This window comes from Cotesia glomerata, linkage group LG4 (genome assembly GCF_020080835.1).
Source record: "Cotesia glomerata isolate CgM1 linkage group LG4, MPM_Cglom_v2.3, whole genome shotgun sequence".
Lineage (NCBI taxonomy): Eukaryota > Metazoa > Arthropoda > Insecta > Hymenoptera > Braconidae > Cotesia > Cotesia glomerata.
The window spans coordinates 24,297,886-24,316,728 of NC_058161.1; the positions used below are offsets into that span (position 1 = coordinate 24,297,886).

An 18,843-nucleotide genomic window follows, 5' to 3' on the forward strand; every position below is an offset into this window, starting at 1 on the left:
TTTAACGCCCTCGCACAACCCTCTTGGAGTTGAATATCATAAAATTAATTCTTGATAAACTCAAACATGCCAAAAAAAATATTTTGGCCAAGTTTTAAAGTTCTTAAAGCAATAGATTGGAAGATACAAATTTTTAATATTTTTAACGACCCCGCACAACCCCCTTAGGGTTTAATATCATAAAATTAGTTCTTAGTAAATTCAAACATGCCAAAAGAAATATTCTGGCCAAGTTCCAGAGTTTCAAAAGCTATAGATTGGAAAAAACAATTTTTTTAATTTTTAACGCCCCCGCACTCCCTCTAGGGGTGAAATATCATAAAATTAGTTGTTAGTAAACTCAAAGATGCTAAAAAAAATTTTTTGGTCAAGTTTCAGAGTTCTAAAAGCTATAGATTGGAAGATAATAATTTTTTTTTAATTTTCAACGCCCCCGCATTCCCTTCGGGGGGTGGAATTTCGTAAAATCCGTTCTTAGCTGACCTCTACTCGGTGAAAAGAATATTCCTACCAAATTTCAAGTCTTTAGCTCTAATGGTTCCAGAGGTATCGTGATGAGTGACTATATAGGTGGAAATCTCTTATATACAGGGTGTCCCAGAAGTAACGGACGCCATTGTAGCATCTGATGAAAAAAATAATTCTGAGACGAAAAGTCCTTAGCCATTTTTTAATTAGACGCATAGATAATTAATTATTAATTAAAGTAACGTCGCTTTATGTGTTAGAGAGAGAGCGTCAGTGTCCAGTAAAGTATATGGCAAACAAAGACACAACTAACTGTATGACTAACTAGCTACTAACTAGCTAACGTAGTCACACACATTTACTTACACATTCACACGTGCAAGCGTCTTCGTTTGGAACGCACTTAACTTACACCTAAGTTACATATATATATAGATATATGATATTTCTTATATTTGTGAAATATATAAAATATATATAAAATTCGTGTGGGTATTCAACTGAAAGGTCTTGATAAGTGTAACTCTAGGATGAGCTTATATTGTTAAAAATATTATCAATGGACAAAATACAACGTCATGTCTTAATTATTGACATTTATCAAGACATAAGATCATCGAGAGCTTTTATTTGGATACCCACATGAATTTTTTATTTATTTTATATATTTCACAATTATGAGAAATATCATATGTATAAAATCTATGGAAAAATTTGTGTGGGTATTCAAATAATGGGTCTCGATAAGTGTAACCCCAGGATGAGCTTATATCATTAAAAATATCATCAGTAGACAAAATAATACATCATTTCTTAATTAATAACGTTTTTAAAATACAAAGGAAGAAGCGCGCTCGATTTTCTAGTTTTCTATATAAAATATATGTTGAAATATTTTTGATAATTTGAAGACAAAAGTTTTGTCATTATATATTATTTATATAAAACGCTTGAGAGAAAAAAAGCAATGAATGCTTGCTTTGCGCATGCGCCGCCAATTGTAGCGAGTTACTTGTCAAATGGACCAACTTTGATTGCTCTGTTTTTGTGTTATTGAATAATTACTGAAAGAGCGGAAAAGCGGGGATCAGGTTTAGGTCTGGATATCTCAATTAAAACGCGCAAATTATTATCAAAAATAACACTAGTAATTTATTTACATTAAATACACTCAATATTTAATATGGTTAACAGCGGATTGTTAAGATAAAAGCGGATTTATAATTTACAGCGTGGTTTGCAAAAGCGAAGCCGGTTGACACGTGGTTGAACACTTTGCCGGCACTGAAAAAGCGGTGAAAATAATGCACAAATAACACAACTTATCTGAAACAAACTAAAGCGAATTATTAACAATTAATTTAAGCAAATTAAATTATTAAATAAGCGAAATGCGGTTTATTAGCGAAAAGCGAAAGTAAAGAAATACTAATGGCGACTTGATGCAGCGAAAGCGTAGAAGCAAAAGATAATAACAATAGTTCGTCTTCTTCCTCGTTGAGTTGGGGAAGAAGGCTATTGCGCATGTCTAGTGGGAGCGATCAGCCAATAAAGCGGTCGATTCATGGCGTGATCGAGAGGCTGATTTTCTATTGGCGGTTCGATTTTTGCGGGAACTAGCGGTGGACAGGTGCATCTCTTAAATTTGGGAGTCCTCCAGGAGCGAGTTAATCGCTACTGGGCCTTGTTCACCGAACATTTTACCCAGGTTGGCGGCTGCGTCGACAAGATCATCTTCTTCATGCGTTAGCGGCAGGACACAGAGCTTTGTAATTGGACGTACCAGCTCTGTGTTAACTGTCTTAACAGTTACCACGCGGATTTGTCCATCTTCACCTGGATGGACAGCAATTACTTTGGCTAATGGCCACTTGGTTGGCGGGAGATCCTCAGTGGTGATCAGTACAACTGAACCCACCTTGATCTGGTTGCGTCGATGATGCCACTTTGAAATGGCCTGGTAGCGGTGGATGCAGTCCTGGTAGTAGCGTTTCCACAAATGTTGAACCATTTGCTGGACTTGTTCCCAGTGCGAGAGCCGAGCAGGTTGTAAATCTGTCAGCGATGGCTCTGGGATAGCGGTCAGTGAATGTCCGATTAAGAAGTGACCTGGAGTCAGTACAGCCAGGTCAGCAGGATCTTCATTCAGCGGTGTGAGCGGTCTGGAATTCAATATGGCTTCAATTTGAGCCAGTAGCGTTGAATATTGCTCAAGCGTCAACAGCGAGTCTCCGATTGTTCTTCGAAGGTGAAATTTGATAGATTTCACAGCGGCTTTCCATTTTCCTCCAAAATTTGGAGCTCCAGGCGGATTGAATTTCCAGTTCGTGCCATCTTGAGCGATCAAGGTTGATAATTCTCGTAATGTGCGGGATTCTGCAGTGAATAGTCGTTTCAGTTCTTTATCTGCTCCTACAAAATTGGTTCCACAGTCTGAATATAGCGTGTGGCAGATACCTCGGCGACTAGTGAAGCGGCGATAAGCGGCGATGAAAGCGGCAGCGGTGTAGTCAGTTACTAGCTCTAAATGTACAGCTGAACTGAACATGCATACAAAGACTGCAATCCAGCCTTTGTATGTTTTTGCTCCATGTCCTTGAAACGTTTTCAGCGTGATAGGTCCAGCGTAGTCGAGTCCTGTATGCAAGAAGGCTCGAGTTGGCTGTACTCGTGCGGCGGGTAGTTGACCCATCAACTGTTGAGCGCGTTCTCCACGGTGTCTCGTGCAGATAACGCAGCGTAAAATAAATGATCTGACTGGAACATGGCCTCCAATGATCCAGACACTCTTGCGTAAGTCAGCGAGCGTAAGCTGAGTACCTCCGTGAAGCGTTTTGCGGTGCGAATCATCAATCAAAATTGATGTAAGCGGTGATTGTCGCGGTAGAATCGCTGGATGCCTCTCTTCTGGGTCCAGCAATGCGTTTTTCAAGCGGCCACCGACTCTCAGGACTTCCTGATGGTCGATGAACGGAGTCAGCTTAGTGATGCTGTTATTTTTAGGCAGACCATCACCATCTTGTAGCGTGTGAATCTCTCTAGCGAAGTATTGTCCTTGAGTGTACTTAATCAAGGTCAATTTAGCGCGCTCCAGGTCTGATGGAGTAAGCGGGTAGGCCAGCGAAGATTGTGGAACTCTTTTAAAGCGGTCGATGGCACGATGCCAGATGCTGAGTTTCCGTAGCAGTGGAAACAGCTGCGTGTAATGCGACAGTAATTGTTGGAGCAGGCAATTTTCTGCTTTCCAAGTTACTAGTGTCAGACCTTGGCGTTCTTCTCGATGCGTTGCGTTGTCGGTTGGAGGTTCCAGAGTGGGCCAAGAGGATTCTGGTTCATGAAGTCAAGTTGGTCCATGCCACCAGAGAGCGTGTTGTTTCAGTTTTAGCGTAGGTATACCTCTTGAAGCGCAGTCAGCGGGGTTTTGTTTTCCTGGAATAAATTTCCAGGAGACATCTCGAAGCGTTTCTTGGATTTTTCCCACTCTATTGTGGACGAATGTCTTCCAGCGGATTGCTGGACTTTTAATCCATGCGAGAGTCACGGCGGAGTCAGTCCAGAGATTGATCCTGACATTTTCAAGCGACTGAACTTCTTTAACATGAAGTATCAGTTGTGTTAGCAACCATGCGGCAGATAATTCCAAGCGTGGGATTGTCATGGTCTTCAGCGGTGCTACTTGCGTTTTTAAACACAAAGTGAGACCTTTGTGTTCCCATCAGCGTCAGTGACTCTCAAATAAACAGCGGCAGCCATAGCGTTTTGCGAAGCGTCTGAGAACCCGTGCAATTCCATAGTTGCTCCAGGTGCTATATTATTCCAGCGTGGAATGCGGATGGATTCGATGTTTCGAAGATCCTCGCGGTATCCAGTCCATTTGTGAATGAGTGATGGTGACAATTGTTCATCCCATGACACTCTATCTAGCCACAGATCTTGCATAAAGATCTTGGCTTTGACGACAATTGGTGCGAGAAGTCCTAGCGGGTCATACAGTTTAGCGATTTCAGACAAAATAGCTCTCTTTGTCTTAGGCGTCTCTGGCGGTAGCGTGTACTTGAACTGGAGAGCGTCAGTGCGTGAATTCCAGTACATGCCCAGGACTTTTACTGGTGCATCACTGATTTCTTTAAGCGGTGTATCCAACTGCTTTTCTGGAGCGACTTCAGCGAGTAACCGTGGGCTATTGCTAGCCCATTTGGCAAGCGGGAAGCAGCCTGCTGCACACAGAGCTTTTGTTTGTACTGCAGCCTTGATAGCGTCTTCTTCGTTGTCTGCTCCACCGTAGATGTCATCTACGTAGCGTGTTTTCAACATTGGAGCAACAGCTAGCGGAAAGCGGTGTCCTTCATCCTTTACTAGTTGGATAAGCACACGTACTGCGTCAAAAGGTGCACTAGCGGTTCCGTATGTGACTGTCTTGAGACAGTAAGCGTCTATTAAGTCATTCTCATCTATCCAGAGAATGCACTGAAGCGGCCAATCAAGCGAGTCGACCTCAATCGGTCTGAACATCTTGGTGATGTCAGTAGCGAATAGAATCCTGCTGCAGCGGATTCTCAACATCACATCAAAAATGTCAATTTGCATTTTGGGTCCTGCGTGGAGAATGTCGTTCAATGAAATTCCTGTAGATGTTGCACAGGAACCATTGATCACTGTCCGGAGCTTCGTAGTGGCACTATCAAGCTTCAATACCTCATGGTGAGGCAAGAAGTAAGCGTTTGCGGGCAATTCGTTGACTGGTATTCGTACCATGTGTCCTAGTTGAATGTATTCTGCAATGAATGCACGATACATGTCATAATATTCTCTTTCTCGCGACAAGCGAGTTATTAATCTGCGGAGTGACCCCATAGCTGCGTTGATAGAGTCACCAAGTTGACTCTCAAGGGCCTTAAGCGGTAGTCTCACTATGTAGCGTCCATCAGGCACTCGATAATGCGTTTGACGAAAGTGAATTTCACATTCGTCTTCTTCAGCGGTGTTGAGCGGTGAATTACCTGATGGAACCTCTTCCTGTTCCCAAAACTTAGCGATAGCGTCTTGTAATTCTGTATCTAATGACGCATGTAATGCTGCGTGTGATGTTGAAGCGTGTTTAGCGGTGACAGCTCCATAGACAATCCAACCAAGCGTGGTAAATTGTGCAATAGGAGCATTGCGAGGTCCTCGTTGAATCTCTGCGTTTATGATCTGTGTGGCTGGTGATGCACCTAGAATAATATCTACAGGGCGTGGCTGTAGATACTGCGGGTCAGCGAGCTTGAGATTCTCAAGATGCGGCCATTTCGGATCAGCGATCACGAACGATGGAAGATCTACCGTCAATGTTGGTAGAATATGCATGCTGACATGCATTAATGCGGTCGTACACAGCGAACGAAGCTCAATTGTGCTCACACCTAGTGAGCTTCCTGCGGAGACATTGCCAATGCCCTTGAGCATGACCATGTCACGCTGTAGCGGTTGTCCAAGCTTCTTGAAGAGCGACTGTCTCATAAATGAGAGCTCTGAACCTTGATCAATCAACACTCTGGCGGTGATTGGATTAGCATGATGCGGGCGTACCTGGACTAAGGCGGTAGCTAGCAATACTTGAGCGGAAAGCGGATCTGAAATAATCAACAGTTAATTTCAAGTTGTAAACGGTCTAAAGGGAACGATTAGTTGCCTGTGCGGAAGATGTAGACTGCGGTGAAGCTGGTTTCGTTGGTGCATCCAAAATAGATGGACATGTGGTGACGTTGACCACATTTTCGGCAATCTTGAGCGGTCTTGCAATCTGCGGCGCGGTGCGGAACACGAAAGTTGAAGCACAAATTGCATTTTTTAACTATCTTGTGTAATTCTCCATAGCGAGGTTATTTAAGGCCCGAAGTCGAGTTTTCAGTCTTAATAAACGGAAAGTTCAGCGTACCGGTGTACGAATGACTATCAGGAGCAGCACCCGATGTGCTCTGCGATGCTCCTGACACTCGACCTTTCCTAGCGGTATTACACTTCACTTAACACAGCACAATTTTTAAGCGGAATAATTAATTAATTTAATTGAGATAGAGCCAGCCTGATCCGGCTCGAGGGACCAATGAATAATTACTGAAAGAGCGGAAAAGCGGGGATCAGGTTTAGGTCTGGATATCTCAATTAAAACGCGCAAATTATTATCAAAAATAACACTAGTAATTTATTTACATTAAATACACTCAATATTTAATATGGTTAATAGCGGATTTATAATTTACAGCGTGGTTTGCAAAAGTGAAGCCGGTTGACACGTGGTTGAACACTTTGCCGATACTGAAAAAGCGGTGAAAATAATGCACAAATAACACAACTTATCTGAAACAAACTAAAGCGAATTATTAACAATTAATTTAAGCAAATTAAATTATTAAATAAGCGAAATGCGGTTTATTAGCGAAAAGCGAAAGTAAAGAAATACTAATGGCGACTTGATGCAGCGAAAGCGTAGAAGCGAAAGATAATAACAATAGTTCGTCTTCTTCCTCGTTGAGTTGGGGAAGAAGGCTATTGCGCATGTCTAGTGGGAACGATCAGCCAATAAAGCGGTCGATTCATGGCGTGATCGAGAGGCTGATTTTCTATTGGCGGTTCGATTTTTGCGGGAACTAGCGGTGGACAGGTGCGTCTCTTGAATTTGGGAGTCCCCCAGGAGCGAGTTAATCGCTACTGGGCCTTGTTCACCGAACAGTTATGAACAAACAACAACAGCATTTTAGATTTCGAATAGCAACTTTTGTTGATCTTCTTTACATTCATACATATTTATTTTAATATTAAATAATTTTTCCTTTTGTAATTAATCTTTAAAATTGTGAAAAAATATGTATTTCAAATTAAAAAAAATTCAAAACTCAAAAATTCTTAACTATACGCAAATTTTATAAGAACAACTTTTGCCTTAAAATTGTTCGAAATAAAAAAAAACTATTTCTTTAGTAAAAATATATTTTTTTTAACAATTGTTTAAATAAATGGCTATAAACAATTGATGGCCCATGATTTCGCAAGAATAATGACGATGTTCAGTTTCAGCTAAACAAAATATACGGGATAAGACATCATGTCCACGAAACTCAAAATTACATGAAAAGGTAACGGCACGGTGTTTCAGGGAAATACCGTATTTTACCGTAAATTCACCGTAATCGTTTTATTTTACCGTGATTTGAGATTTCGAAGAATTATGGTGATTTTACGGTGTTTTATAAAAATTTCACCGTAAATTTCGGTGAATTTACCGTGAATTACCGTGAAAACACGGTGACTTTACCGTTTTTTACCGAGAAGTTCGGTAAATAACCTAATTACAGGTTTCCACCGTGAATTCACCGTGAATCACTTTAATTACGGTATTTTACCGTGATTCGGATCCGCCAGGGCTTCGACACTACTGCAATGGACCAAGTCGTAGCTTAAGATAATAACAGACACCTTGAAAGGACTTATCGCCTATCGATATCAACTGGTATATTTTGGTATTTTCACGCTATCAAACTTACTGAAGCTTTTACTAAATAATCTTATTTTTCGCGTATTCAATGAAACACAGTAAAAAATTTTATGTCATTTTGTCAAAATTCATCGTTAAAAATCATCGTTTTGGCATAGACAATTAAAAAGTTCATGCTTATATAAGCCGAAATTTTTTATGAAAGTTGTACAGTTAAAATTTATAAGGGGATAGAAACTGATACGTCATACGGAACAAATTAATTTTAAAAATAGAACTGCAGTCTATAGTTCGATAAAATTTTTCTTCCAAACTTAAAATATCATTTAAGAGGGCAAATCATGCATGAACAGTTCTTGTCAGCTGATATATGAAGTTTTAATCCTTATCTATTTTAGGCTAGATCAGACATAATCAGACATGGACAGGTTTGATCAGGTCTGAGCGTATTTAACGCTTCAGACATGAACAGGCATGGACAGGCTTGATCAAATCTGATCAGGTCTGACCGTATTTAATGCTTCAGACATGAACAGGCATGAACAGACATGAGCAGGCATGAACAGACTTGATCAGATCTGATCAGGTCTGAGCGTATTTAACACTTCAGACATGAACGGACATGAACAGGCATGGACAGGTCTGATCAGGTCTGAGTGTATTTAACAGTTAAGACATGAATAGGCATGGACAGGTTTGATCAGGCCTAATTTCAGGCCTGATCATACATGAACAGGCCTGATTAGATCGGATTTCAGGCCTGATCAGATATGAACATGTCTGATCAGTCCTAATCATTTTTTCCCGGGTAAACAGTTACTGGATATTATACTAGCCAGTTACTAGACATGATCGCTAGCCAGATACTAGATTTAATCGAGTAAAAACTTGATCATTTCTACTAGGGTTCTCTTCAAATAAAATAAGTAGAAGAGTCATTATTTTTACCAGTATTATAACTTTTCTTTTTTTTTTAAGGCTAATAATTAATTACGATTAAAGAAAAATAATACGCTCTTATGGCTTTAGAATTTTTTGTCTAGAACCAAAAGGGCGTCTACAAAAAAAAATTTTTTTACTCACTTTTCTTACAGATCTAAATGTTATAAATATTTTTAGGTTAGTTGGAGTGGAAAAAATTTTTTCTATACACCCTTTTGGCTCTGCGAAAAAATTTTTTAATTTTTACAAAATTTATAAATGGTTATAATAGTTTATGAAGGTACTGCAGAAATGGCGGCAGAAAAGCCTCCCGCTTGTTTTGATCCATCACTAAAAAACATGAGGTAAACTCTTCTCATGAGAGAGACTATTTCTAAATTTTCTTTTCTACCGCAGTAAGTTCCAATAAGAGGCGCATTCTCATTTCTGCCCTCTCGTGCTTCCAGAAAATCATTTTTACACATTTTGGAATCTTCAAGCTCAAAATAATCGAATTTAATCAACAAGTAATGCTTGTAAGGAGCAATAATATACCACTCGCACTGTTTGTAACGCTTATAATCATCTGGATAGTTCGGAGATTCTAGATAATAAGTTTGATTACTCTGTAATTGAATGTAACTACCGCAAAAGCTCTGATATCGAATTGAAAAATCCAGACTACTCTCTTCAGATTGAATTCCAGCGAATGTTATGGTTAACCAGTTATTGGAAATTATACTAACATCATCCACCTTTCCACAATAGCGATCTAAATTTAACACAAATAATTAATACTGTTTTCACCAGCAAAAATCCAACGTACCTATCACAGTCCTATTTTCCTGGTACCCACTTTTGATTTCTAAAAATTCTTTGATGCAGTCAGTGCTGTTGTAAATATCTAATGACTTAACATAAAGTTTGATTTGTTCGCCTGCAGCAGCTCTGATTGACCATTGACAACTATTGTAAGTTGTCATTGAATTGTTTTGAGTTAAAACGGCGCTTGGACTTGAAAATGTTTTATCACATTCTATAAGAAATAACTCGACGATTATTATTCTATGTTATAAGATTTTTATGATAAAAGTACTGAGCTTCAGATGAAAAATAGAAAACCAAATATTATTCGAGTACTTTAAATAAACAGAAGAGACATGATCAAAATTTTCATTAAAATAAAAAGTTTGTCTAATACTGAAATTGTTAAGAAATTTATGGATCTATGTTTCTTCTCTCAACATTTTATAAAGACGAGACATAACATGCTCGCTTCGCTCGCCTCCATTCTTTTAAAAATCCTGCCACTATCTTAGTCGACCAATCAACAATCGAATAAAATAGTCACAGAAGTGACGTAAAACGATACGATACCCGGCCATCAACTTGTTAGAAGAGGATACTTACTGGAACAGTTATACAACAAATTAGCAGTTAAAATGTCGCCTTCACTGAGTTTGGTTCTCTGGCCGATGTCTGGTATTGTCTCATTTATTTTTCGCAGTGGAACAATAGTCTGTTTGCCTGAACGCTTTGAACTCGCAAATGTAGGATAGTGCATAATTGAGTCGTAATTATAAGGTTGATCTAAAGTACTAACACTTGCTAAATTTAATTTTTCATATAAGTGCTTATCGTCTATAATAAGTAATAAATAATAAATTCATGAATGTTTCGTTTGTGCGAGAAGTAAAAGATGACCTGACAAGTACTCTTATCTTACCGTCTTTTATATTGTCAAAGTTGATTTTAACATATTCATCGCGATCTGGATGTGAATGTTCGTGAAAGAATCCTATTGCATGCCCCAATTCGTGAAGTATTGTTCCAAATTTACCACAATCATCATCTATAGAAATAATGCTCTGTCCTCCGTTTACTCTACCAACAGTCGAACAGCAACTTATAATTTGAATATCGTAATTAGTTAATTATTATTATACTTAATAAACTTACAAAGTTTGGGACTTACCCACAATTTATTTTAGTGAAGAATAAATAACTACGATGCACTTTCTCATTTCTTTTGACAAATGTGATACAACTAGCCTCTTCCCAACGTCTCATTGCTTGTAAAATTAATCTGCGCTGAGCTCCAGTGTATACATCTTTAAATTCGTAAGGAATGATTCCATTGTCCCATAAAAGTTTAGTATCTTTTAGAACAACAGATTTCTTGGATCTGTTGAATTTTTCATTCAATTCTAAACTTTCCACAAGGTGAGTCTCATTGTTTCTCGACTGAGACGGTGGCAAAATGTACGAATTTGTCATTGATACAGTAAATAGTATTTGAATGACTATATAAATCCATCGTATCAATTTCATAGTTACTGTATTTTTATTAAATCTTTCTTATAAATTTTTTAATAGGTGATTTAGAACTTTATTTTTTTTAATCTTCACGAGAAAAATTGTTGTGGAAATGTTTTTTCGTTTGTTCCTAGATAACTGAATTCAGTCCCTTTCAATATATGTGAATCTACCAGCGATATAATTAATTTAATTAGAAATACATTGAGGATAAGCTTCATCTAAGAGGAATATTTAAATAGAATCATTCCAGTAAAACTCTAAGATACTCTTACGCGCTTACAGTAGGGACTGGTGTTCCATGTACGTATGTCCCTCAATAAATAGTACTGAATTTAACCTTGAAATCGTTTTCTTATAAAGAATTCTGGAGATTCATGAATTCTCATTGGATAATGAATTTCCTCTATCTCAGTGTACTTTAAGTATTTTGAAAATTTGAATTTCTTTTATTAATCTCTTTCTTTTTAATAAACGGAAATTAGTTTTTTTTTTTTTTTTTTTTTTTTATTTAATTTTTAAATGGATTCATGTACTTCTAGTTATCTTATATACATTAAAAAATTTAAAATAATAGAGCACTACTTCGAACCTCAAAGCACTGATACGGATTAATTGTTTTAAAGAATTAAAAATAAATTAATTTCTTAAATTTAATCGTATTTTATGATTATATTTTTTCATAAAATATATTTGTGACTAAATTTTTCAATAATTTTTAACTTTCGGCTAAAAAAATAAAAAATTAAAAAAAAAACGGTGTTATTCATCTCAGTTATTCGAGAGTGTAATTGAACATCAAGGCAAATAGATAAAAATTTTTATTTCTTTTTTTTATTGTACTAATCATACTAATTTTACTAATTGTACTAATCATTTAAATGTTTTAGAAATGTCTCGCATCTGATTCATATTAACTCACTTTAATTTCAACAAACGGAATTTATATTATTGCACTGATAGAAAATTTATGTTGACTCAAGAGATATTTTCTTGATCTAAGAATTTATTTTGGAAGACAAATGATTATTTTGCTTTAAGAATTTCTTGTCTTGATTTAGATTTTCTTGGCTTAAGAGCTATATTATCTTCAATCGATACATTGAAGTTTTTCAATCAAAATAACATTATCGTTTAAAAAACTTAAAATAATTCATCAAAATATATTTCAAAAACTAAAAAGTCTTTAATTGTTATAACAAATAAAAATTATTTCTTGGAAATAAGTAAATTAATTAGTGACTCAAAAAAAAAGCCATTCTTAACACAAGTCGGTAACATCTTGAATCAATGTTATCGCCTATCTTGAACCAAGAGACAAAAATTCTTGAAAGAAATATATCTATATCTAGTTTCAAGAATTCAAGTTTTGAAGAAAAAAAGTTTCTTGAATCAAGATTGTTTTTCTATCAGTGTGGCTTTGTCTTTTATCTTTAACATACTTATCTATCTTATCATAATGAACTACTTTGGCATACTGTTAACTTTATAGACGATAAGTAATATGTTTTATACTTATGTGTATGTATTATTCTCTATAAATGTAATTTTTGTACTTTACGGCCCTTAGGGAACACTTGTTCTAGGGCCGATTGAATTGAATAAATAAATAAATAATTATAATATTTTACCGGTTCGATCATGAAGTGGTTGGATGATTTGAAAAAATAAAAAAACAAAATTGAATTAAAAAATAGAACAATTAAATCACGGAAATAAAAATATAGGAACTATTCCCATAATTTGATGGGAACAGTTCCCAGGCAATTATAGGAACTATTCCCATGAATTATGGGAACTGTTCCCATAATTATAGGCAATTTTTCCAGAATTATGGGAAAATTTCCTATAATGATGGGAATGGTTCCCATAATGATATAGGAATGGTTTCTATAATTATAGGAATGATTCCTATACAACTATAGGAACTATTCTCATAATATTATGAGAAATATTCCCATAATGATATAGTAATGGTTCTTATATCATTATGGGAACTATTCCCATAATGGTGTAGGAAGTATTCCTAGAATGTTATAGGAATCATTCCTATACCATTATGGGAATCATTTTCAAAATAAAATAAAGATAAAATCTTCGTGCGGAGTGAGTTCAAAATGATTCCTATAATATATACACAGAAAAAAAAAAATTGGGGCAGCCACATGATTTTCATGTTGTAGGCAATAATAGTTAAAACAACAATTATAATTAAATAATAATAATAATCTATATTATTAAGAGAATAAGGAAAATTTTGTGGCCAGTGTATTTATGTGATAAAATGGATTTTTGCTTGGAATTGTGTCTTTTCAAGGTTTCATATCATTCTCACCAATACTCAATTTAATATAATAAGAATTTAGGCTGCATTCGAAAGTGGTCTGTGTCTAGATACATAATGAAGAAATGACCTTGTATCTGGTAAACTATTGACATTTTTGAAAATATAAGCTCATTCCGATGTAACACTCATCAAGAGCTTTGATTTGAGTACCCACATGCATTTTTGATATATTTTATATATATATATATATATATATATATATATATATATATATATATATATATACAATATATATAAATATATAAAATAAATGAAAAATTGATGTGGGTACTCAAATGAAAGGTCTCGATGAGTGTAATGTCGGGATGAGCTTATATCTTTAAAAATGTCAATAATTCTCAAGATACAAGATCATTTCTTAATTATTGATATTTTTAAAAATATAAGCTCTTGTTGATGTTACACTCATCAAGAGCTTTCATTTGAGTACCCATATGCATTTTTGATATATTTTTCATATATACATATATATAATATATATAATTATATAAAATATATGAAAAATTGATGTGGGTACTCAAATGAAAGGTCTCGATGAGTGTAACATCAATATGAGCTTATATCTTTTAAAATGTCAATAGTTCACAAGATACAAGGTCATATCTCAATTATTTGTTTAGAGATAGAGCATTTTCAAATGCAACCTAAATATCTATCATCATAATTTGACTATCGACAAGAATGATATGAAACCTTGAAAAGGTACAAATTCAAGTCAAGTCCTTTGCAATGACACCAAATTTCACAAAAAAAAAATCGATTTTATCATGTGACTATCCAGGAGACAAAATTGTTCTTTTTTTTTTTTTTTTTTTTTTTTTATTAATTATTATTTAGAGTCGGTTTTAACTGCTGTGGTCATATCGCCGACTTTTAACTGTTGGGAGTGGTACGTTGGAGTCTTTTTGGGTTGTGTAAATCTTAACCTACGCGGCAAGGGCCGAATATCAACCAAGTTGGTTTCTAAGACCAGCTTGGGATTCGAACCCACGCCTGGCTGGTAAGTTAGTCCGAGTTCTCTTTAGGCCATGCGCCTTAGACGACTTGGCTATCGTTGTTCTTATTCTCTTAATAAAATAAATTATTATTATTATTATTGTGTTATTAAATGCTCAGGGGGGTTGTCCCCGGAGTCCGATTCTCCGAGGGCCCAGCCTGAGCTCCATCCATTACTGCTGGACCACTCCGCACAACAAGGCGGTTAGTGATCACAGCAGGCCAAAGTCATTTTCCTAAGTAGACGGAGGGAACCTAGTATGACAGCCTTCTGCATCCTGACCGCCAAGAATTCAGCTTTTGATGAGCAAGCTGGAACTCTGGCAAGTGAGGATACAAAAGACTGTTTCATCCCTCCGAGGACGCCAACAATCAGGACGACGAGCTTGACACGGTAACCTGGGTAAAGTTTGCCAATTTCAAACAGGAGATCCTGATATATCTGTCTTTTGTGCTCTTCTTTGGCTGAGATGTTGTATTCAGCCGGGGCCGAGAACTCAATGACATAAATGTCACGAGTAGCCTTGTCGAAGAGCACAATATCAGGTTTGTTGTGATCTATCCGCCGAGTTGTTGCAAACGGCATGTTCCAATAAATTTTGCAACTGTCATTCTCAACAACCTGGGGAATATCTCCTGGCAGATAAGGCAGCACTGGTGTCATATCAATACCGTAGTAATGACGAAGATAGTAGTACAGTACTCTCAGGGCAGCATTGTGACGCTGGATATATGCACCTCTCGCCAGCACAGGACATGCTGACAAAAGGTGCATGAGCGTCTCCGGGTGTTGTTTACACATCCTACATGACGTGTCCAGAAGCTGCACCTGGAGCACCTTGCTACGGTATTCTAGAGTGTTAATGACACCATCTTGGCAAGCAAATATGAACCCTTCAGTCTCGGACATCAGGCCAGCTGACTTTAAGAAGGAAAACGTCAGCTGGGTGGACAAGCCATGATCACGCACGTGTTTGAAGAACACGCTGTGCATGGACTTGTCCATCAGTTCGCCTAGGAGTAGTTTTTCCTCGGCGTTCCTGATGACGCTCTTGAATTCCTCCTTTCGGAGTTCCATAAGAGCGTTTATCTCTCCAAGACCAAGGGTTCTTGCTGCATATATAGCTGCCTTATACAAGAACGACCCCTTATGCGCATTCTCATGTTTATGAACAATTTGCATAAGAAAGTCATCCTCGTCTGCAGTGAAATTGACAACTTCGTGTGTTAAACCCAGGACCAAACGATCATGCAGCCGCTCCAAACTCTGCAGACCTCTCCCACCGATGGACCGGGAGAGGTATAATCTGGCGACTGATGAATTGGGGTGCATGCTCCGGTTCATGTTGATAGTCTTACGGGTTTTGATGTCGAGATCTCGCAGATCCTTTCGGGCCCATTTTAAGACACCGAAAGAGTATAGTAAGACTGGGACAGCGAGCATATTAGAAGCGGAGACTTTATTTTTACCGGAAAGTTCGGAGGACCAAATTTTCCGGAGTCTCCTAACATACTCGCTACGGAGAGTTGCTTGGACTTCGGAGACCGCATGCATGCGGTGCTCTTCCATTCCTAGATATCTATACAACTCTCCGGCGTCTAATTGTCTTAAAACGCTCCCATCTACCAACTCGATATCATCACCCGTAACAGAGCACTTACCCCTCGCCAGATGTACGACCGCACACTTGTCCAACCCAAAAGACATTCCGACATCCCGCGTGTACTCTGCTACGATGTTAAGAGCCGCCTGTAGATGATCTTCATCAGCACTATAAAGCTTCAGGTCATCCATATAAAGCAGATGGGTAATCGAGTATTTTCGATCACCCGGAGGCCCCACAGAGTACCCACGAGTTTTACGGAGAGCAAAAGATATAGGCAGCAGTGAGATGCAAAACAGCAGAGGGCTTAAGGAATCACCTTGGAAGACCCCTCGTTTGTACTCTACAACTCCGGTTATGTGCAATGCGTTTCCACTTCCAATGTGAAAACGCGTTCGCCAGAGCTGCATTGTACGCCGAATGCATTCCACTATTTCAGGATTGACCCCCAGGCATTTGAGGAGATATAAAATCAACTCATGAGAAGTTGAGTCAAATGCCTTGCGATAGTCGATCCAGGCCATTGACAGGTTGCGTTGATAGTAGATCGCATCTTGTGTGACACATCGATCAACTATCAAGTTCTCTTTGCATCCTGACAGGCCTCTTTTGCTGCCACGCTGTTCATATATCTGTTGCCATACAGGTTCTATCTCCTGCAAAATACGGTTGTTTAAAATTTTTGTAAAAATTTTATAAACCGCATTCAAGCAGGTGATAGGCCTGTAATTCTTTGGGTCAGACAAGTCACCTTTTTTTGGTATCAGTACGGTTCGCCCTTCCACGAGCCAGTCTGGAATCGGTTCGTCAGCTCTAATGTACGATGTAAATATACGGGCCAGATGGAGGTGGGTAGAAGTAAACTTCTTCCACCAAAAGACATTTATGCCATCTGGTCCCGGAGCAGCCCAATTTTTGCTTCCATTTAGAGCTGAACGAACTTCATTCACACTGACTGCAGGGCTCTCTTCATCAGCATTCTGTCTACGGTGTTCCCGACAGAATGCTTTAAAGTCGTGCAGAGCTGGAGTATTGGCGTTCACGTTTGGTTGATCTCCATACAACTCAGTCCAAAAAGCTTCCACCCGCTCAGGTGTTGGATAATTCCCGGTAACATCGGTCTTTGGTGTCAGAAAGCGTGAAGGGCTGGATCGAAACAACGAGTTGTCGACCAACCGCTTCAGCCTTTTCTCTAGTGACTTTTTGGCAGTCACTAGAGCCCGCAATTTATTGAGAGACTCTTCCTTGATGACAAGAAGAGTACTCTTATTCAGTGTGTGATGACGCCACCGAAGATCAGCAGCAATGCGCCGAATTCGGGGCGTGTATGCTCTTTGAGTTGTTTCAAACTCAATCACACACTGAATATTATTATTATTATTATTATTATTATTATTATTATTATTATTATTATTATCATTATTATTTAATTATTATTGTTGTTTTAACCATTACTGCCTGCCACATGAAAATCATGTTACTGTCACACGAAAGTCATGTATCTCCCACAGGAATGTATCATGTGGCAGCCCCAATTTTTTTTTCCGCGTAAGATTTATACCTATATATTGAGGGAACCATTCCTATATTATTATGGGAACTATTTCCATAATATTATAGGAATAGTTCCCATAATATTATGGGATTAGTTCCCATAACGATATAGGAATAGGTTCTATAATTTGATTCCAGTAATCATAATTATGACCAATAAATTAAACGTGAGTGAAGGAATCATGGACATTGTAAGCATGTCACTGAACATGGGGATAATATTTCCAATGAGACGTCTCTCGATGAGGATAATTTATTTTTTCGGATTTTTATTCATTTTTGTGGTAATGCCCGAATTCCAAGGACAAATCTCGGCCATTCTATCTCAACTTGCAAGACGCAATGTCGAAACCCTAAAGGACTTGTTCGAAACTAAGTATCATGTGTACTACGACGGATTATTAGAGAATGATATGATAAATGAAAAATTGTGGGTGACTGGAGAGGATCAGAAATACCTGCATCCATCGGATCTTCGTTATCTGAAGAAATGTATGAAAGAAGCCCAACAAAATTCGACCATTGCTTGTATTGACATGACTGTAGAACAACTCCGCAACGCTTTAAAGCTTCAAAATCTCTATGTATCAAAGGAAATCACGTTCAAGAAATATTTTGTGTTTTGGACAAAGAAAAACTGGGCGCTAAAGGACAAAATTGATAAAGTTCGTTCAATACCGGTGGAAACAGGATTAGTTTACCATTACAATGAAGAAATAATAAAAAACTTACGGAAAAGAAAAGAAAAAATGGAGAAAATTAAAGAAGCTGGAAACTATGAACGGATCGATTTTGAGAACTTTGTATTTTATTTAATTGTATTTGCGGCTACTTTGCTATGGAGTTTGATCATTTTTGGAATTGAACTCATTGTTTATTATTATCATTCTAAATATATAAGACAGGAGAAAGAACGTCGACGGTTCATTGAGAGATTAAGAGCACAATCATGGACTATTTTTTTCCCGAGTCGGGCTGGTCCTTCAAAAAGCCGCGAGTGATCCAAAGAAAGAAAAAAACAACCATCTAATTAGCAGATGAGTTTTGTTCAATTTTATTACCGATTATTGTGATTTATCTGTGAGTATTTTTGTCTTTATCGTGTGATTTTATGTTTTCTACACAGAAATAACGGCTTTTTTGACTTAAAAATTTTGTTTTCG

At 37.5% G+C, this 18,843-nt stretch overlaps 1 protein-coding gene across 1 annotated transcript; it reads right to left on the reverse strand.

Moving 5' to 3' along the window:
* Positions 1-2,107: 2,107 nt before the first annotated feature.
* On the reverse strand, positions 2,108-4,126 carry LOC123264002. Its single transcript, XM_044727049.1, has 2 exons — positions 3,865-4,126; positions 2,108-3,795 (listed from the first exon to the last, which is right to left on the reverse strand). The coding sequence occupies exons 1-2, from the start codon at positions 4,124-4,126 to the stop codon at positions 2,108-2,110; spliced, it is 1,950 nt and encodes a 649-aa protein (XP_044582984.1).
* Positions 4,127-18,843: the final 14,717 nt, after the last annotated feature.